Source organism: Petaurus breviceps, unplaced genomic scaffold, assembly GCF_028583685.1.
Source record: "Petaurus breviceps papuanus isolate PSGF00001 unplaced genomic scaffold, PetGlider_PUasm1.0 90686, whole genome shotgun sequence".
Classification (NCBI taxonomy): Eukaryota; Metazoa; Chordata; class Mammalia; order Diprotodontia; family Petauridae; genus Petaurus; species Petaurus breviceps.
The window spans coordinates 5,186,379-5,208,855 of NW_027187309.1; the positions used below are offsets into that span (position 1 = coordinate 5,186,379).

The 22,477-nt window shown below is 34.7% G+C and overlaps 1 protein-coding gene across 1 annotated transcript in view; it reads right to left on the reverse strand.

The window, feature by feature from the left end:
* The window catches only part of CSMD1 (CUB and Sushi multiple domains 1), a 2,654,573-nt gene that overhangs the window by 334,204 nt on the left and 2,297,892 nt on the right, over positions 1 to 22,477 (reverse strand). The window contains exons 39-40 of the mRNA XM_069065406.1: positions 16,534 to 16,603; positions 10,125 to 10,241 (exon numbers count right to left, since the gene is read on the reverse strand). Coding sequence (XP_068921507.1) covers positions 10,125 to 10,241; positions 16,534 to 16,603 — 187 coding nt within the window. The remainder of the gene's footprint in view (positions 1 to 10,124; positions 10,242 to 16,533; positions 16,604 to 22,477) is intronic.

Genomic DNA, 22,477 nt, shown 5'->3' on the forward strand with positions numbered 1-22,477 from the left:
AGTACTGTCCCTCACCAGTGGACAGTACTGTTGTTGCAGGGGTCTGGAGACTGTCCTGCAGACAGAATGAATGCTGTCCACTGGTGAGGGACAGTGCTGTTGTTGCAGGGGTCTGGGAGCCTTTCTGTTGGTTCAGAAGCCCTGAAGAAGGATTTTCTTGTTGTATGTTTACAGAAATCCTGGGAGAGGGCTTTGCTAATGTGTTCAGGAGTTCTAGGACTGTTCTACGGACAGAGGATAAATTCATGAAGGGACTGGCAATGTATCTTATGGCCTTGCTAAGCCTTGTCTCCCCAGGAACTAAGATTGCTGAGAACTTGCCTCGTGTCAAGATGAAGAAAAGACCTCCATTTGGGTATTAGGTGCTGTGTTTAAACTTGATGTAACTCTGGGGTAGATTCAATTGTGATCCAGGGGTGGGGAACTTTTGACCTTTTTGTGTTCTATGGTTGAGCAAATGAATGTATTTTACTTATGTTTGGAAACTAATCTCCATTTGAGAAGAGGGGCTTTGTGGTGGACTTAATTAAGGTATAGCCTAGGGGTGGAGAAGTATTTAGAACAGAGACTTTGTAATTGATTGAATGATTGGAAGGTCCTGGGGTGGGGTAGTACTTGGAGATTATTTAATCATACTTAGTAAATACTGTATTTTGAATGATGTCATGTTTTGATCTTCTCTGTTCTGGGTTTGTTACTGAATAAAATAGAGAGCACCTATGCTGGTATTTTGAACCTGGGAAGTTGCCTTTGCTTGGTATTACATTACGAGGTCCTGGGGTGTGTGTCCAGCTTGCCAGAGCATGTGGACACCTCAGAGAGGTAACCCATCTAATACCTCTGGAAGCTGAGAAAACCTCAGTGTTTGGGATGGAAGCTCCCCTCTCTGGTGGCAGAGTCCTACTGTGGCAAAAAGCCCAGGGGTCAAGTGACTGAGGGTCAACATGACCAGGCAAAGGAAACAAAGCAGACAGACGATTCCAAAATAAGACTCCAATTGTGGGGACAAAAAGGAGCAAAGTATGGAACAGGAGGAAGACAGTGAAGTCAGAACTCCTGTACCAAAAGCTTCAAACGAAAATGCAAGCTGGTTACAGGCCATAGAGCACCTTAAAAAGCAGATAAGAGAAGTGGAGGAAAAATTGGGAAGAGAAATGAAAACAATGCAAGAAAATTATGAAATGAGAGTCAACAGCCTGACTGAGGAAAATAATACCTTAAAAAACAAACTGACTCAGATGGCAAAAGAGGCTCAAAAAGGCAATGAAGAGAAGAATGCCTTAAAAAGCCAAATTTGCCAGATGGAAAAAGAATCTCAAAAGCTCAATGAGGAGAATCATTGCGTCAGAATTAGACTGGAGCAAATGGAAGCTAATGACTTTATGAGAAATCAAGATACTGTTAAACAGATCCAAACAAATGAAACAATAGAAGGCAATGTGAAATATCTCATGAGAAAAACCAATTATTGGACTACATGAAAACCATGATCAAAGTATGAATCTAGAAATCATCCTCCAAGAAGTTCTGAAAGAAACTGCCCTGATGTTTTAGAACCAGAGGGCAAAATAGAGGTTGAAAGAATCCACCGATCACCTCCTGAAAAAGATCCCCCCAAAAAACCTCCTAGGAATATTATAGCCAGGTTCTGGAATTCCCAGATTAAGGAGAGAATATTACAAGCATCCAGGAAGAAACAATTTGAATATTGTGGAAACACAATCAGGATAACCCAGGATCTGGCAGCTTCTACACTAAGGGATCGAAGGGCTTGGAATATGATATTCCGGAGGGCAAAGGAGCTAGGATTAAAACCAAGAGTCACCTACCTAGCAAAACTGAGTATCATGTTTCAGGGGAAAATATGGTCATTCAGTGGATTAGAGGACTTTCAAGCATTCTTGCTGAAAAAACCAGAGTTGAATAGAAAATTTGACATTCAGATAGAAGAAGCAAGAGAGGTGTGAGACGGTGAACAGGGAAAAGAGATCATGAGGAACTTATCAAGGTTGAACTATTGGCATTCCTACATGGAAGAACAGTGATTGTGGCTTATCAAACTTTTCTCAGTTGTTGAAGGGAATAGAAATAGAAATATATATATATATATATATATATATAATGTCTATATATGAGGGTATATGGGCATGTGAATGCATATGTGAATGTGTGTATATATATGTTTATAGGTATAAATAGAGGGCACAGGACAAATTTAACAGGAAGGGATGATTCTTTAAAGGGTGAAGTTGAGAGGTGAGAGAGGAATATAATGAGAGGAGATAGAGAGAGACAGAATGGGGTAAACTATCTCATACAGAAGAGGCAAGGGAAAATGATTACAATGGAGAGGAAGAATAGGAAGGCAAAAGGGAATGGGTCAACCTTATTCCCATTGAATTTGGCTTGGGGAGGGGAAGAAGTACATACTAAATAGGGTAAATCACCCTCCAGGAGAGTAGGGGGGAAAAGGATGAGAGGGGGGATGAAGGAAGGCAGGCTGGGGGGGAGGGAAGTTGGAAGCACTCACTTTTCAGGGGGGACTCGATCAAGGTGGAGAATAGAATGGGTAGGAGGTTGGATAGGAGGGAGGGAAATATAGTCAGTCTTTTATAATATATCTACTCTGCTATTGTTTTGCATTAGCCACACATGTGCAACCTATATTGAACTGATTGTCTTCCCAGTGGGGGTGGGTGACAAGGGAGGAAGGGAATGAATCTGGAATTCAAAGTTTTAAAATCAAATACACACACACACACACACACACTATTATTAATACGATTTTACATGTAATAGTGAAGTGGGATGTGCAGGCACTAGGGCACTGGAAAAGTCGAAGGGAGTATGGGAGAAGATATGGGAGAGAGCAGATTGGAGGAGGGGATATCCTGTGGGACTGCTATTTTGGGGTGGTGGTGGGGGAAAGGTGGGGAGAAAATTTGTAGCTCAAAATCTGGCGGAAATGAATGATGTAAATCAGAAGTTAATAAAGCATTTGAAAAAATTTTTAAAAAAGTAATGATGAATTCAATGATTTTAGAAAAAAACATGAAAAGACTTGCACAAACTAATGCAGAGAAAAATGAGCAGAACCAAGAGAATATTGTATACAGTAACAGCAATACTGTTTTATGAATGATTTTGAGTGAATAATTTATTTTGTCTATTAACAAATATCCAAATTAACTATAAATGACATAGGAAGATACTTTCTGCATCCAGAGAAAGAATTGATAAATAGATGTACAGAATAATTTTATATACATATGCCTATTTGTGTTTAATGGTAGCCAGGGGGGCGGGGAGAAGGAAAGAAATTTACATGATAATTTTGTTTATTTGAAAGGAATAGCAAGTTGTGCATAGTAGATTTGCATTTTCATGTGCAATCATCTTTTTTGTTATGATGTTTGTTTTATTCAGTAAATTAAAAATATAATAATTTTTTAAACAAAATTCCAAGGAGAGCATTTTATATTTGCTACTGGAGTAATAAGGAGCTATTGGCATTTATTAAATTGGGTGATACTAGGGGGAAAAGATGATGTTATCAGAATTACTTTACAAAGATCATTTTAGCAGCTGACTTGAGGATAAACTGGAGTAGGAAGAGACTTGAGGTACAACTGGACGGCTATTGTTATAGTCTAGGCAAGAGGTGATAAGCATCTGCACTAGTGTGGTAACTGTGTGAATGAAGGAATAATTGATATGAGATGCTATATAGGAAGAAATGACAAGATGTACCAACAAATAGATTATGAGAGTTGTAAGAGAGACTAAGGGATCTAGAATAACACCTAGATTGAGAGTCTGGGTGACTGGGAAAAAAATAGTGTCCTTAACAGTAATAAAGGAATTGGAAAGAGTGCATAGCTAATAGAGAAGGAGAAAAATTTGTTTTGTACATAATGAGTTTTTAAGATGCAAATGGCACATCCGGTTCCAAATAGACAAAAGATAGTTGGTGATGCCGTACTGCAACAAAGAAAACAAACATTTATTAAGTGCCTACAATGTGTCCAGGCACTGTGCTGAGCACTTTACAAATGATATCTCTTTTAATCTTCACAACAACCCTGTGAAGTAGGTGCTGTTATGATCCCCATTTTCAAATAAGGAAACAAAGGCATATAGCTAGTAAGTGTATAAAGAAGACAGATTTGAATTTGTCTTAGTTCTAGTATTCTATCCACTCTGCCCCATAGCTGCCTTGAGATTACAACTCAGGAGAGAGACTCTGGTAGTTCTATAGATCTGGGAAACATCTGTATAGAAATTACAATGGAACCTAAGAGGCTGATGAGACTACCATGAGATTTTGTATAAAGGAAGCATATATCTTTCAATAATCTAGATCGAAGGCTTGAATCACTATTTCTTATTACTTAGATTAAATGCATCCTTTCATATTCTTAGAACGTGATGCTATGGAAGAAATATTGGTGTCAGAAGACCTCTCTTAGAATCTGTGCTGTGCCATTGTATGACCTTGGGAAAAGTCATTTCCCTGATCTAGGCCTTGGTTTCTTCCACAATAAAATAAAGAGGTTGGACTAAGTGATTTCTAAGGTCCTCTCCAGTTCTAATTTCTATCAGTTATTAGAATTTTTCTCTACCAAATAAAATTCCAAAATTAAATTGAGGAAGATTATTATAATTCTCCTTTCCAAGTTTTTCAGTGTTCTAAAACTGAGTAGCTTCCCCTTTCCACTCATCGATTCCTGAAATTTTCAGGTTTTTGCCAAGTGGCTTCATAAAATACTTTCTCCCCATTTCCTAAAACTCAGGTTTGTTATGAGGATCAAATTAAATAACATATGCAAAATACTTTGTAAACATTTGAATGCTATATGAATGTTAGAAATTATAGCACCCAGGGACAAGAGGCTTGTCATATTCATAGAAAAGTAATTTATTCATTCTATAATTAAGTCCCTACTGTGTGAAAATTATTGTTTTAGCCACTAAAGAAGATAACACTTTAGTGAAGAGAGTGTGGTAAATGAAAGAATGTGAAATTAGTGAAGACTTAGATTTAAATGCCAGATGCAGACACTTAATATCATATGATTCTGGTCAATACATTTAACCTGACTGTGCCTCCATCTCTTCACTTGATATTAAGAGTTATAAAATGGGGAAATATTGACTCTGGAATGATTACAAAACAGATGTAGTCACCAATAGGCTTACTTCCATTTGTCTTGAGGATATCTTCAACTGGCTACCCAATAAGCATCTCAAATTCAACATTTGCAAAAGATAATTTTCTTTCCTCCAAAACTCTTTCTTCTTCCAAAATTCCTTAGATGTGTTGAGAATACCACTATCCTTCTAGCCAAGCAAGTGCCTTTGTTCACAATTTTCATTTACCTTACAAATCCAAATCATCTGCCAAATCTTAATTTTATTTCCACAATATCTGTCATAACCTTTGGTTTTAACTATCATCACTCTGTTTAGTTGTTCAGAACCCTTCCCTTTGACAATATTCTCCTAATAAGTTTCACTTTTGGGGTGGCTAGGTGACACAGTGAATAGAACACTGGCCCTGGAGTCAGGAGGACCTGAGTTCAATTCCAGCCTCAGACACTTAACACAAAAACTAACCATGTGACTTTGGGCAAGTCACTTAACCCCAATTGCCCTCCAAAAAGCAAAAACAAAAATTCACTTTCTGTAGTATCTCTTCTCCAATCCACTCTTCATATGACTGCCAAATTTATAGTCTTAAAGTGTTGATCCACCCATAATATTCCCCTTCTCAAGAAATTACAACAGTGGCTCCTTTTTGCCTCAGAATAAAATACAATCATATCTGCTAAGTTTATAAAGTTCTTCACAATCTTGCTCTAGTCTATCTCTTCAAGTTACAAACATTATTTTATTCATGTATTCTATGTTAGAACCAAACTGGTTTACTTATACTTCCTTGTAAAGAACATTTCTACCTCTCAATTTTTTTTTTTATAGCTTTTCCTCCACGCCTGAAATGCATTTCTTTCTTACCTCTCCTTCCTTCAAGGTTCAATTCAGGTACCAACTCCTAGAGTAATCCTAAGCAGATGCTACCAGTTCTCTCCCCTACCAAAAATTGTTTTACATTTAATTCAAATATGTTTTGCACCTACTTTTCTATGAATGTTGTTTCTGCCAAAGAAAATAAGCTTGAGGGCAAGGACAATTTCATATGTCTAGTTCAATGCAACGCACATAATAGGTACTTACTAAGTATTTACTGAATTACTATTAGTAACTGAAAATATATTGAGTCATCCATAATTTTGATTCTTCAGAGATTCTAGTATTCTATGACTCACTGTCCTAGAAATATAGTCACTTGCATTAAGTTTCGCCCTTTGCTGACCTTCATTTAGGATAACACAGTCCTATAATGTATCTTAAAGCACCCTTACCAAAGGAGGCCAACAAGAAGAGATGGACTGGAATTTATGATTTGCCACCACTTAACTCTACTCTGTCATTTCAGCACTAGCACACCACTTCTTTATTAATTTGCTTACTTACTGGAAACAATCTCTTTGTCATACTCTTTCTTGAGAGTCATTTTTCATTATCTTTCTGATACTGTTTTGTGTTTTTATATCAGACTACAAAATACCTGAATTCATAAATATTTTGCTCCTAAATAAAATTTTATTTTATTTTCATTTTATTTTAGACTCAAAGGTCAGAACACAAATAAAGAAGAGAGAAAAGAAACAAAAATATATTATAAGCTTAAATATTGGAGCTTAAATACAAAGGAAAAAAATCATGCCATATGCATAGAAGAAGATGAGAGAACTTAAAATATATATCAATAAATTTTTATTTCAAAAAAGCATGTATGATAAATAATACATGTTGTGTTGAGAATTGCCCATCTTTTTCTTCCTTCCTTGTAAGTGTTCTTTTGTTCTCTGCTGTGCACTTTTAAAAATTTTGTTCTTTTTTTCCCTCCCCTCACCCCCTGCAGAAGACTACAATACCTTTTAGATAAAATAAGTACTCTTTTTAGTAGTTCCTAAATAGTTTAACTTTTTAAATTCAGGTTTACCCCAATCTTTCTTATGAGCTACCTAATTATGAATAAGAAGCTTAGACATACATTTTATATATATAAAAAACAGTCTGTTCTTATGAATGCCATATAATTAGCCTTTGGTATGTGTCTTATATTTCTCATGATTCTTGTATGTTGAATATCTTATTAACTTCAGAATTTTTTAACCAAGTCTTGAAAGTCTGAGAGTTTATCAAATGTTCATTTTTTTCCATTCAGGATAATACTTAACTTTGCAGGGTATGATATTTTCAGCCAGAGTCACAGTTCTTTTCCTCTTTGATATGTTTTGTTTCAAGACCTGCGATTCTTGAATGTCTCTGCTGCTAGGTCTTGTGTAATTCTAATTGTGGCACCATCATATATAAATTGTTTTAATCTTGATGATTTTAATATTTTTTCCTTGAGCAGGGGGTTCCTGAATTTGACTGTGATATTCCTATGAATTTTCTTCATAGGGATCTCTTTTAAGTGGTGATGGATGACTTTTCTATTTCTACTTTCCTCCCTAGTTCTAATGCTTCAGGACAATTTTCTTTAATTACTTCTTGTATTATTGTATCAAGATTCTTTATTTGATCATAACTTTAACTTAGTCTGATTATTTTTATATTTTCTCTTCTTGATCTATGCTCCAAGTCTGTTGTTTTCCTTGCAAGATATTTCACTTTCTCTTCTATTTTTTCATTATTCATATTTTGTTTAATTATTTCTTGATTTCTTATAATTTCATTGGCTTCATTTTGCCCAATTCTAATTTTCAAGGTATCATTCTCTTCCTTTAGACTGTGGATCCCCTTTTCTAACTGGTTGACTTTCCTTTCAAACCCTTCTTGTTTTTCTTGAATTATTCTTATTATTTTATTTTTTTAAGTTTTTCCTCCATCTTTGTCATTTGATTTTTAAAGTCTTTTTAAAGATCTCTTATGAATTCTTTTTGGGCTGGTGTCCATTTGGCATCACTCTTTGGGGGTTTCTTTACTTTAATATCTTCCTCTGAAGATAACCCTGGTTATCTCTATTCCCATAAAAGCTTTCTATGTTTGGATTCTTTCTCCTTTGCCTGTGCATTTTGTTGTGGTAATAGCTGAATTATTGTAATCATCTCTAGCCCTGGGGTGTGGGAAATGGTGCCTCTTGTCCCAGATCTTCAGTTCTCCCCTCTACCCTGGAATTAAAGCCAAATCTCCAAACTCCTGTAAGTGCCCACAGTCAGGGACTTTCTGCCCCACTGCTTCTGCACTCACCAGGCATGTGATGATTCCTTCTGCCCTCCCTGTTCCCCGCCCCTCTTGCTGCTCTTCACAGCACAGTTGGTTCTGGTATTCCTTGTCAACAAAGGTTCCCTTGATCTTCCAGGGCTCAGATGTCCAACTCCCCTCATTAGCCTAGGAGTAAAAGTTTCTGTGGCTAGGGCTAAGGCAGCCTCTCAAACCAACTAACCTCAGAACTTGCAACTTGTTGTTAAAATGGAACCAAGGCCAGAGATGTTTATTCCCAGGGACTGAACCTCATCCTGGGATTTTTCTTCTGATCTTCTAAAATTGTCAGAGCAAGACCCAGGTTATGTCCCTATTCTTATTTATCTCCACCCATACTTTGTTTGCCCTAAGGGGCTATTTTAACTTTTTTGTGTGTGGGGGGGTGAGAAATCTTGAGAGATTGGAATTTTCTGACCTATTCTGCCATCTTCTCAATAGCATTATTCTTAGGACACATTCCCAGATTGATCAGAGAATAGACATCTTATTGAGATTCAGTTTACCAGTACTCTTTCCTTTCTGACAGAAGAACCAGGTAGCAAAAGAACAGTACACACCTTCAGGGAAAAGAATTCTGAAAGTAGGTAATAGAGAGATAGAAAAGGAGATGGAAAAGAATGAGAAATGCTTCATCTACTTAAAGTCATAATAATTCTGAGCAAGAAAAACCTTGTAAAGTGCCTAAGCAACTTTTAGTGCTCCTTGAAAGATCTGAGGAATAGAATTAGTGTCATATGATGAAAAAAGTACAAATGTATCATTTTTTTAAAAAAGAGGGGTGGAGGGGAAGCTAGGTGGTGCAGTAAATAGAGCACCGGCCCTGGAGTCAGGAGGACCTGAGTTCAAATCCGACCTCAGACACTTACAAAAAATTAGCCATTTGACCTTGGGCAAGTCACTTAACCCCCAATTGCCCTACTTTCCCCCCTCCAAAAAAAAAAAAAGGAGGGGTGGAAAGGAGGGAGTCTGTAAACTATAAATCATTCAGTTTGACTTTAATTCTTGACAAAAATTCTAGAACATATTATTAAAGGGCTAACTAATAGGCATCTAAAAAGGCAATAGGATCCCAAGGAGTCAAAATGGATTCATTACACTAATTTTTTTTTCTTTTGGGACAGTGTTATTACAAAGTAGACCAGAAAAATATTGGAGACATAATTTATCGATTTATCTATCTATCTATCTATTTTTTTAAGCAATTGGGGTTAAGTAACTTGCTCAAGGTTACACAGCCAGTTATTTCTGGGTGTGGTGCTAAGTATCGCTAAGTATCAGAGCCCAGATTCGATCCCAGGTCATCCTGACTCTGGAGCCTGTGCTCTTACTCACTGAGCCACCTGGCCGCCCCTAAACAATTGGGGTTAAGTAAACTTGCTCAAGGTTATACGGCCAGGTGTTTCTGGGTGGGTGCTAAGTGTCTGAGCCCAGATTCGATCCCAGGTCATCCCAACTCTGAGGCCAGTGCTCTTACTTGCTGTGCTACCAGGCCTCCCCAATTTACCTATTTTTTAAGAAATAATTGAAAATGTTTATTATGTTGTTAATTTTTACATGTAATTGAAAATTATTTAATGAAATAAAAATATATTTTAAAAAGAATGCAATTTATATTTTATCTGACTCCATCATTCAAATCATTCAAATTGCTTTTTAAAATGTTTCCTGAATATTTAAAATATTATGTTAAAGCTATATTTTAATTTTTTATTCTTTCCAGTTTACTGACCTACATTTTAGAAGTTGAAAAATTGAATTCTATCCTATTAAAATAAAATATTTTTACTTACCATAACCAATAGGCAATGAGATCTTCCAGGTGCAATCTAAATTGTTGGGGTAAGCTCCAGGAAAACCTGGACTCAAGATCACTCCAGTCATGCTGTTCAGTGTTCCACCACATTTTGCTGTTAAATGGATAGTGATATTCAGTTTTGTGGATCATTTGGGCATCATCACTCTTTTCAAGAATACTTGAAAGGAATATATCTTCCTATATTATACTAAATACAGATAAGCATTAAAAATGACAAAAAGAAAAGGTGAATTTTCATTGTAAGTAGTAGAGCTAAACTTTCAATTTGACTGTATTTTGGAATTCAGAGACTGGCTGACATTGATAATTCACAATTATACCATTCTTTATGTCTTAATCAACCCAAATTTGAAAACTGTCATGAAAGACATTTTTAGGTTTGTGCATAAACAGAAAATGAAGTAGTTCAGTCACATATCATATGTGATGGATAAAAAAGTAAATAGTCCAATTATTCTAAGAGTATTCACAAAATATTAAAAAAGACAGAGAAAGGTTATATCAAACATTGGTTGGATCCTCTACAGAGGCTTTTTTTTTTTTTAAGCAATCAGGGTTAAGTAACTTGCTCAAGGTTACATGGCCAGTTATTTCTGGGTGTGGTGCTGAGTATCTGAGCCCAGATTTGATCCAGGTTATCCCAACACTGGAGCCAGTGCTCTTACTCACTGAGCCACCTGGCCACCCCTAAGCAATTGGGGTTAAGTAACTTGCTCAAGGTTACACGGCCAGGTGTTTCTGGGTTCTACAGGGGCTTTTAACAGAAAGACATGCACAAGACAGCCAAGATAAAAAAATTATAAAAAGACTGAAATCAGTTAGCAAGTATTTACTAAATGCTTGCTATATTCCAGCAACTAGTCTCAGCAATCAAGATCCAAAGGAAAAAAAAATGAAACAATGCGTTTCCTCCAAGAGCTTACATTCTATCAGGAGAAACAACACACACATACACACACATGTGTGTATACATACATATGTGTTTACATATATAAAAATAAACAAATAACTACTTCAGAGGTTGGGAGATTAGGAACTAAAGTAATGTAGGAGGTGGCAACTGAAGTTAGCTCTAAAGAAAACAAGAGATTCTAAGAAGCAGAGTTGAAAGGCAGTATATTCCAGGCATGGGCTATAGTCTGTGCAAAAGCTGATGGAATGGCATGTGATTCACATCAATGGAAGAAGAAACCACACTAGTGGGACTACAGATCAACCTAAATCCACTGGAATTCAGGGAGGTACGAGAGAAGTGGCGATTTCATGCTACTTTCTCCTTCAGGAGACCAGTTTGGGTAGTAGACTAGACTGTAAGTATAGGTCTGTGTTCTTCACTCATTTGCTTGTGTTTTTAGAGCCACACAAAGTGATTATTAAGAAAAAAACAAACAAAAGAATAGTAGCACATATACATACATATGTGTGTCTATATATGTATATATACACACAAATAAATGTTTCCCCTTTCAGAGCAAATATCTAGAAATTGCAAACATATTAAAAGAATGGCGAAATAGATCAAAATCATTTTGAATACCCTCTTTTGTAATTGCCTTCAGAGACTGTAGAATGATCTTTGAAGTATCCTCAAAAATGACAAAATTTCATTCCATAAAGCTGGGTTTAATGTCTGGAATTAACTAAATTACACTGGCAAATATCCTTAACGAAGTTGGGTAGCAGCTTTTTAAATTATCATTACAAAGACAAGGATTAATTTTCTTTTGTTACTCATAGAATGGTTTTAAAGAGAAACTGTTTTGAGCTATATGATAACAATACTAACAACAAGCTTATATTGGCATAGTGATCTAATTTGTTCATAGCAGAAATAAGCATATAATTTTTGAGAATGACTATGTTGAAAATGAAAGATTCATTTTAATATTCATTTTCTACTATATAAGCTCCTGTGGTCAGGAATTTTCATTTTTTCTTTGTAACCTCAGTGCCTAGCAAAGTATCTAGCAAATGACAGACACTTAATAAATTAGTGTTGATTGACATCATCAAATGTTTTAGTGTATACTATGCACAAGGCAATTTGCTAGCCACAGTTGGGAAAGCAAATACACATGGGGCATGATTCTTTCCTAAATGATTTTATGATATAGAAAGAAGGTAATAAATATGTATATATATGTATATATATATAAAACAGAATGCTTGCTCATCCTCCTTTCACAGAGGATACATTTAATGTTCTGGGATTCTTCATCTAGACAACTTCATATTGTGTAAATGACAGTGAATGACATTGGCTGTCCAGTACTGATCCTCATTTTGTGATAGGCTAATATTTTTCCTATCATAGATAATGGATGACAACTTTTTCTACCCTTATGTAATAAACAACTATTGGCAGAGTTCTTAAGAACAAAGGATCATTTAATCTCAACTTCCCATTTTACAAATGATGCTATATGATTTGCCTAAGGTTATACAAGTAGTGTCAAAGGTAGGATTCAAATTTCTTCTGGCATTTGGGACATTATTCTTTCCCATTTATCTCTAATGTATAATTTATTAAGGGCCTCAAGATTTTGCTTTGCATTAACTATATTTGGTAAATAATTTTAATGTTATTTTATGCATAAATAATATGACATGACAATATAAATAAAACTTACATGATACACTATGTATGAGGTATTCTTTTAAAAAGTAGGATTTATGTAGCATTAATTGTGGCAATGAGATAAACTTTATCTAACAAATGCTAGAATGGCCCAGTGGATTATGGAGCCAGCACTAGAGACAAGGAGACCAGGGTTCAAGTTCAGCCTCTGACACCTTTTGGCTTAGTGACCTTGGATGAACAGCTTAATCTCTTAGTGCCCTATTCTACAGTTTAAAACTTTAATTTGCAGAATAGTTGCTAATCTGCATTGATGGAAGGAGTTTGTATACCAGCCAAATCACTAATTATCAGCTGCTCTGATAACTATTCAATCAATTGACAAATCATAACCTTTTTCATATCTGACTCTTTTGCTCCACTCACACAGCTACCCCTAGTTTAAGCCCTCATCAAGTCTTTCTTTAAATTATTTTAGCAGCCTCTTAATTGGTCTACCTTCCTCAAGTCTCCACCTAACTCTCAGTCATTCCACACAGAGTTGTCAAATGAACTTCCTTAAGTGCAGATTTAACTATTTCATTTCCGTAAGAACAAGAACCACAAGAACAGCTCATATTTATATAGTATTCAGAAGTTCGAGAAACACTATACATGTTATTTCATTTGATCTTCATACAATCTTGCAAGGTAAACGCTATTATTTCCATTATACAGATGAGTAAACCAGGGCAGAAAACGATTTAGTGACTTGACCAGGGTCTTACAGCTAGTAAGTGTCGGAGGCAGGATTTGAACTCAGGTCACCTGACTCCAAGTCTAGCATTCTATGAACTGTGTGACACAGGAGTCCTGAACAACCAGTTCTAGTGGTTTTCTATTACTTTTAAAATAAAATTATCTGCTTAGCATTTGAAGTCCTATACAATCTGACCGCTGAAAATAACTCCCTCACTCTGCAATTCAGCCAAACTGGCATTCTTTTCTATTACTTCTCAAGACACTTCAATTACCTTGGCAGTGGTCATCACTTTGGAATGTTTTCCTTTCTTATCTATACTTCCTAGAGTCTATCTCTTCCTTTGAACTGCCATTCAGATACCATCTTTTCCATAAAGCTTTTCCTTATGTTCCAACTGCTAGTGCTCTCTCCTCCAAACCACCTTCCATTTAACTACTTTGAATGCATGTATACTATATATTATATTTAAATGCATTTATATATGTGTATGTGCATATATGTATACACATATACACACATACTCATATCCACAGTAATATTCTCACTATAAGTGAATGAGACAAATTTGTAACTGTATTAAATGGTGGCTCACAGATTTTCATCAAGACAGTGAATAAATGATTTGGAACACTTGGTTTTAACATGTACCCAGGGCAAGAAGAAACATTTCTTTGATCATGTTCATTTTGCCCTGCAACATTCATGTAGCAGTAGAAAAAGATGCAGAATTAAGGTCAAAGGATTTGGATTACCTTGAGCAAGTCACAACCTCTCTTAGCCTCAGTTTCCATATATGCAAAGTATGGGGGATCTGAAGTAGATAATACCTAATACCTCTTTCAGTTCTAAACCTGTTTCTATGATGAACACAGGCAAAAAGTATATGATGATAATATTTGCTTACATTTATATGTAGCACTTCAAGGTTTGCAAAGGCTTTGCATTCATAATCTCATTTTATGCTCACAATCACTCTGTAAGGCAGGTGATATAAAAACAAGCACAAAGTATTTGCTTTCCCTTACTATATATTGGTGACTCAATGTGTAGACTAACATTTGTTAGCTTTCCTATGAATTATCATGTGCCTTACATTTGGAATTGCAATCACTTAACATTCTCAGCTTCTATAACATTTCTATATGCTGTAGGTGTTATGAGCAAATGGTTTTCATCAAAGATGATTATCCCTAAACTATAATTTGCTAGTGCACAGTACATTTAAATAAACATTCATGAAAATCAAATTTGCTTTGACATTAACTGTATATAGCAACCAAACTACAGCTTTTTTATGAAATTTGAAAGTTGAATTAAAATCTAGGAATGTTTGTTGAAAAGTGTTTCCATTTCAAAATTAACAAGTCAATTAGGTGTTGTAGTTCCTAAATGTAATTTTTTTAATGTAAATTTAAATAAATATAATGATCCTGTTCCTATGCCTGTTGTAAGGCAGAGAAAAAAAAATCCTCAGGGGGAAAAGTTTTTCTGTTTTTGTTTTGTTTTGAGGAACTGTAAGAAAGTGGGGGATAGCACTAGGTCTTTCCAAATGCTCATTGCTCTAGTGGCCTATAACGCTAATGGAAGCACCAAACATCCCAATCACCCAGGTTTATAATCTTGGAGTCCATTTATGGTTTTTAAAACATGTTCTCTATACTCACTAAATAAGTTAAATCTTGTCATTTCTACCTTTTTATTATCTTTTCCATTAGGCCCCTTCTCTCCATTTCAATCTTACATACTCTAATTCAGTCTCTTTTAGCTAATTTTTTTTTGCCCAGGTATAGGACAGGTAGTTTATTCCTACTCAGAAAAAAATTGCTAAACGTGTAAGAATAATGATATGCAGTAACAGAATGAAGTGTTACATCATCTTTTATTAAGGAGAATATATTAAACTACTCATCTTTCTGCCTCAAGTTATCACTTCCACAATCTATCTTCCCCATCAGTGATCAAATAAGCATTCTTAGGTATCATAGTGATCAATTTAATTCACTTCTTTTCAATAAATATTTATTAAGCACAGTAGGTACTTAATACATTTTGATTGCCTATGTTTCAATGAAAAATAGTCCTTGTTTCCACAGAGTATACATTCCACCAGGGAGTTACTTAAAAACAAAACAAAAAAACAAACAAATACACCAGACAAGTCATTATATAATAATTTAAGGAAAGAAAAAAAACTATTAACTGAGAGGATTAAGAAAGCTTTCACTTAGATCTGCCACTTAAGATAAATATTAGGTGCCTATTATTTGTCAGACTCTGTACTAGCACCTGAAGATATACAAAGAAGCAAACCAAAAAAGTTAATCAGCTCTGACACTCAAAGAACTTACATTCTATTAAGGAAGATTTTATACATACACACACATGCACACACATATGTATGTGTATATATCATATGTATGCATGTATGTGTATGTATGTATAGAACCTATATAGACAATACATCCAGAATAAATACAAGATAAATTCAGGAAGAGCCTAGTAGTTGGTTAAATTAGAAAAGGCTTCATGTAAAAGAGGATGCTTGACCTAAGCATGGAAGAAGCTAAAGATTTTTAAATGAGTAAGAGATGAATGGAAAGCATATTACTGACTCCAGGTCTTTGCTCACATTACCCTGTGTGGGGGATCTCCCTCCCCCTTCAACCATTGAATTTTCAGTCACCCTCTGAAGCTTAATTCAAAAACCATCTTTATCTTCTCATCAGTAATTAACTCCCTCATTGGACCTCACATAGCATTTTGCAGTATACTTCTCTAACACACATCATTCAATATTTTGTGTGATAACAATTTGTGTTTGTGACTTATTTTTCTACAGTATTCTAAAGTTATATGAAGATAGGAACCACATCTGATAATCTTGATATTTCTGGCAGGGCCTAGAAAAGAGCCTTATGTACAATATATATTTTATAAGGTCGTTAAATTAGCATCTGTTTTCTGAGTCTAATCCTAAATAACCTTATGAGCTATAATTTGGCTTCTTCAATTTGATTTCTTAGGAACATATTCCTACACCAAATATAGAATATACAATCTTACCAATGCAAAGGGGAGAAGGATAATTCCAACGTCGAACTGTTCCTGGCATACAAGAAATATGAGAACGACCCTGTTTAAAAGAAAATTAAATTAATACTCTGAAAATTTAAATTGAAAAAGTCCGCCCCATCCAAAAAATTGTAGTTGTACTTTCTAAGACGAATCTTTTATTCCAACTTTAAGTAAAAAAAATTATGCATAGTTTTACTACTTAGGATAGAATATTTTAATTAGACAAAACTAAGTCATTAGGTACATCACCTGAATTTATTGCCAGTTGAGGAAGGGAAAATTATGCCAAGATACACAACTGACTGGAAGGGTATAATGTCAGTATTTCATCAGTGTATAAAGCAAGTAATTAATTACATTCTGAGTACAAATCATTGGAACTAAGGTTTTTTTTTTATTTTTAGTCAGAAAAGTTAGGACTTATGGTTATTATAAAGTAAAGCAACTTTGCAAACTCTAATGTAATGCTTTCTGATCAATGGAGATCTCAGTTTCTGTTTCTATCTCTGTCTCTCTAGTTCTCTCTGTCTGTCTCTCACTTCTCTGGGCATATAAAACTATGTTAGCTTTCAAAAAATCTATTCCACTGATTGCTTAGTATTTTCTTTAAGCATAGGATCAAATGGCAAGGTTTCTTTTTGTGTCAAAGATCTGTTTTACAATGAAAGAAAAAGTAATGGAAAAATCAGTTAATTTTCAATCGTTTGAAATGACTGTCACTTTTGTTCTATTTTGTCTTCCTTCTATAATTTATCTACAATGCTTATTTAACTTATACATTTTCAAATGCCACATGCAAAGGCAGGTGAAAATAAATCTTTAACTGATGTTAAATAATCCTAGACACATTTGTTGTTGGGATGTTGGGATACTGAGGTTATCAATGACAAATGGATTTCCTAAACTTGGCCACCCAATCCTCACAATTCAACTTATTTTTAAGGCTGCTTCAGAAAAAACTCAAACGAACATATACATATGTGCTAAGATTACACTATAAACTGTCCCTGAGTGAAATCCCAGGCACATGTTGACTGCCTTAGAAAAAAAGTTATATAATACATTTTTCATTGAATTACAGAGACATATAACTTGACCAAGCAGAACAAAAGCTTTTAAAAGACCTCTGCTGAAAAACAACAATAAAATGCATAGTTATTATGAATCCAGTTCATATCCTGCTATTTATTTTTGTAATGGACATATATTCCTGATGATTCTACCTAAAGATCTTGGATGAATCAAAAACAATATATGATCTTGTAAAATATATATATAGTTTACCAGTTTCCAAAAGGGACCTGTCTGCTATCATTTTTTAAAAGGAAGACTAGAATTTAGTCAGCATGACATTTCTATAAGGGAAAATCAAATTCTTTTCTTTGCTTAAAAGTGACTAAGATCCTATAGAAATCAGGTAAAAGTATTTTAATGAATTTGAATATAAATCAAGTTTGCAATCTGTATTTTATCCTAATCAGCAAAGGGCCTTTGGGGTTTTAAACCCAATAAACAACACCATACGTGCCCTGCACCCCCTTTTTGTTTCTGCAGGCACTAACATGGGAAAAGACAAGTGTTGTGTAATGAATAGAAACCTGGCCTTGGCTGTATTGGTGTATGACCTCAGGAAAGTTCAAATCCTGCCTCTGAAACATGTGAGCTATATAAAACTGGGCAAGTCACTTAACCTTTTAGTGGCCCTATTAAGTTGCAGATCAGTTGCTCATCTACATCTATAGAGGGATTTTTCACACCAGAGTTCTCCACAGGATTGAAATCACAGGTCCAGTCCAAAAAAATGAAAAGAAAAAAAAAAGATCAATATGAAAGTTAATATTGAAAGAAAAATAAGACTCACAGATAAAACATTTTATTTTTATACATGTTATCATTTTGAATGCATTAATTTGTAAGTTTAAGTTCCCAAATGTTTGCAATTAAGAAGGGAAAAAGCAAAATGCTTTATGTGCATTCTAATGAAAGCAGCAGCTTGTGAACTCAGTTTGTGTTGAAGGAAAAAATAGCCCAGTTTGCATTTCAAGAGAGCTAGTAAATAGCCTGTTTGGGGTTTGCAGGTGTGAGTCCACTTGTCTTTCTCTGGAAATGGTATATTAAACAATTTGTTACATGAAATACTCTCTCTAAAGAACCCTGTGTTATTTATTTTCTAAGGACTTGAGGGTCTCATGAGAGGGAAAAGAAAGTTTGCAAAAAACATGTTAATAGAACTAAAGTGATATAAACAGTGGAAAAGATTTTCAAAAATATGGTAAGGAGAGGAAGATGAGAAGTCTTAAGAGTATGAGGGGAAAGAAAACTAAAAGGACTTGGAGAAAGAGGAAAAAGAAACAAAAAGCAGAGACAAAAGAGGAGGAGAAAAGAATGGTGAAGAGGAAGAAAAGGAAAAAGAGAGGAGGAAGAGAAGACCTAATGATGATGATAATGATAATGACGATGTTTTCCTTGACAAAATTCATATGTAATGTCATTTAAAGAAAAATTATGTGAAGTTAATCCCCAAATTAGTACACATTGAGAATAACAGGTATATGTTTGGATGTTGTGAGAATTCAATAAAAATAAAAACGGAACAACTTTTCCTAAATGTGTACAGTTCAACTGACTCCTTGACCTGTGACTTTTACAAGGCTTTTACAGGAAATTATGGGAGTAGGGGCGGCTAGGTGGCACAGCGAATAGAACATTGGCCCTGGAGTCAGGAGGACCTGAGTTCAAATCCAGCCTCAGACACAACAGAAAAACTAGCCCTGTGACCTTGGGCAAGTCACTTAACCCCAAATGCCCTACCTTCTGCCCTCCAAAAAAAAAAAAAAAAGAAAAGAAAATATGAGAGTAAATAGTCTTCTAGGCACAGGAATAAAAGATGAATGAGAAATCATAGAATTATAGCACTTCAGAATGCTAAGGCTATAAGAGATATTAGAGGCAGATAATCAGATTTTTAATTTTTCACTCTTTTCACTAGATCATTCCCCAGTTATATCTTTTGTTTTAGCATACATTCTTTGGTGATGGAATTGAGTAAAAGCAAATATACTTATCATGGTCAAATCCACAATCTTATTATGTGCTACTAATATGCTTTCTGTGAACTGTACTTTTTTTTTCCTGGTTTACAATCTGTTGACACAATTATGTGGCTATAAATTATAATTATTTTCTCCAACAAATATGTATAAAATAAATTAAACTCAGTAGAACATCAGTGGTCTTTTCCAGAAATAGACCAGATCTATAGCCAGGGCACCTTGCTTCAAATTCTATCTCTGTAATTTTCTTTTCCTTCCCTCCTCCCTCCCTTCCTCCCTCCCTTCCTTCCTTCCTTCCTTCCTTCCTTCCTTCCTTCCTTCCTTCCTTCCTTCCTTCCTTCCTTCCTTCCTTCCTTCCTTCCTTCCTTCCTTCCTTCCTCCTCTCCCTCTCTCCCTTCCTTCCTTCTTCCTTCCGGAGGGGGAAGGTGAAGCATTCAGGATAAAGTGAGTTGCCCAAGGTTACACAGCTAGTAAGTGTAAATTGTCTGAGGTTGCATTTGAATTCCGGTCCTCCTGACTCCAGGTCCAGTGCTCTATTCCCTGTGCCACCTAGATGTCCCTCTCTGTAATTTTCTACACATGTTACCTGTAACAAAGGATTCACTTCTCTGGGCCTCAATTGTTTCATCTGTAAAATGAGAAGTTGAACTAGATGTCTTCCAAGCCTTCAAGCTCTGAATCTAAGAATCTTAGCTAGGACATTTATTTATTGGTTTGTATATAGTTTTCAACTTGGACAACAGACATTGCTCATCTTTTTGGTTTTTTCCTAATATATTTTCTAAAATGATCTCTTTGAAATGGTCATGAATATAAGTGAGGAGATTCCTGTACTGATCTAGAGTTTGACACAATCAAAATTGATTGATAAATGAAAGCCAACTGCATTAGCATATACAAACTTTCTTTTTCTTTTTAAAATTTTCTTTTTAATTTATGGAATAAAAGAAGCATTTCTATAACATAGTACAATAAAAAAAGATGATTGCATGTGAAACTGAAAATTCACTATGTGCAACTTGCTATTCTTTTCAAATATACAACAAAATTATGTAATTTATTTTTTTCTTCCCTCCCTCCAGTCCCCCCTTCCCTGCCTGAGAGATGGATACCATTAGAAACAAACAGGTAGGTAGATAAGTATAAAATTATTCTACACATCTATTTATCAGTTCTTTCAGGGATTGTGTCTTTCTTCATATGTCCTTTATAGGTAATTTGGGTATATATAATAGTCAAAATAACTTATTCACTCAAAGTAGTTCTTAAAACAATATTGCTGTTACTATATACAGTGTTCTTCTTCTTTTGCTCATTTCATTCTTCACTAATGCAAGTTTTTCCATCTTTCTTCTAAAATCACTGAGTTCATTCCTTATAGCATAGTAGTAACTTGTTCAGTCATTCCCCGATCAACTACCCTATTGCTTTCCAGTTTCTCAACAATTTTTCCCAAATAATGAATTTTTATCCCAGTCTTAAGTCTTTACATTTGTCAAATACAAGATTATTATGTTTATTTGCTGCTGTAAATTTTATGTCTACTCTATTCCATTGATCTACCTTTCTATTTCTTAGTCAGTATCATATAGTTTTGATAATTACTGTCTTATAATGCAGTTTAAGATCTAATACTTCTAAACCTCCTTCCTTAATTTTTTTCATTATTTCTTTTGATGGTCTTTACTTTTTGTTTTTCCAAATGAATTATTAATTAATTAATGTTAATTAATTAACTTTCAAATAATTATCTTTACTCTGAAATTAACTTTTTTTTGAAATGTTGATGCAAGACAACTTTAAAATAACTTAAGATTTTGTTACTATGAGATTGTTGTTTGTTAAAAAAAACTGAATAAAAGGTGAGCATAAGAATAGATCATAAGTATCAATATGTTTTAGAAGTAGGGAAAAGAAACTTTATGGATCCCAAAAAATCCTTTGATTTTCTTAAAATGGGCTTTATATTTGACATCAGAAGAACTTTATCTTATTGCATATATTATTAGTGTGGCTGAATCATGGGGAGAAATGGCTATACTAAGCAATCATTTTTCTTTTTATTTCTAAAAGACACTACAATTTCTAGGAAATGCACTGTCCCTTAAAAACGAGTGCCAGAGCTGGTTTTTGAAAAGGGGCTTCCTGACTACAAACTGAATACTCTATTAAACCATTCAATCTTCAGTAGTGACAATGAATTCTTACTGTCCTGTAAGAAATGAGGAAATAAATTATTTCCAAAAGAAATGGGAAAACTTACATAAACTGATGCCAAGTGAAGTGAGCAGAACCAGCAGAAGTAATTTATACTATTACATCAATATGATAAAAGAAGTATAAGGACTTTGGTAACTAATGAAGAGTTAAATGAACAGAACCTAGAGAACAATCTATACTGTAACAACAGTGTATAAACAAATAACTTTGAAAGCTATAAGAACTATGATCAATATAATAACCATTCATGGTTCCAGAGGACTGATGAAAAATGCTATCCATCACAGAGAGGTAATGGATTTAGGTTGTGGAATGAGATATATGTTTTTGTGTATGGCCACTGGGAGAATTAGTTTTGCTTGACTATGTATATTTGTTAACAAGAAATTTGCTTTTCTTTTCTTTTTCAATGAGGTAGAAATAATAGGGAGAGAAAAAAGATTTCTGTTGTTTTTTTTAATAGAGATGTAGGGGGTGCTAAAGATGTGAAATGTTTTGCAAATTTTTAGATGTATCATTAGTCTTACTTAACTTCTTTCGTTTGTTATAAGAGACCTCTCATAAAGTGAGAGTAACCTGTAAATGTTTGAATATAAAAATAAGAAAGTGCCAAAAAACAAAGTGAAAACTGTTTTTAGAATACTTATACAGACTCTGAC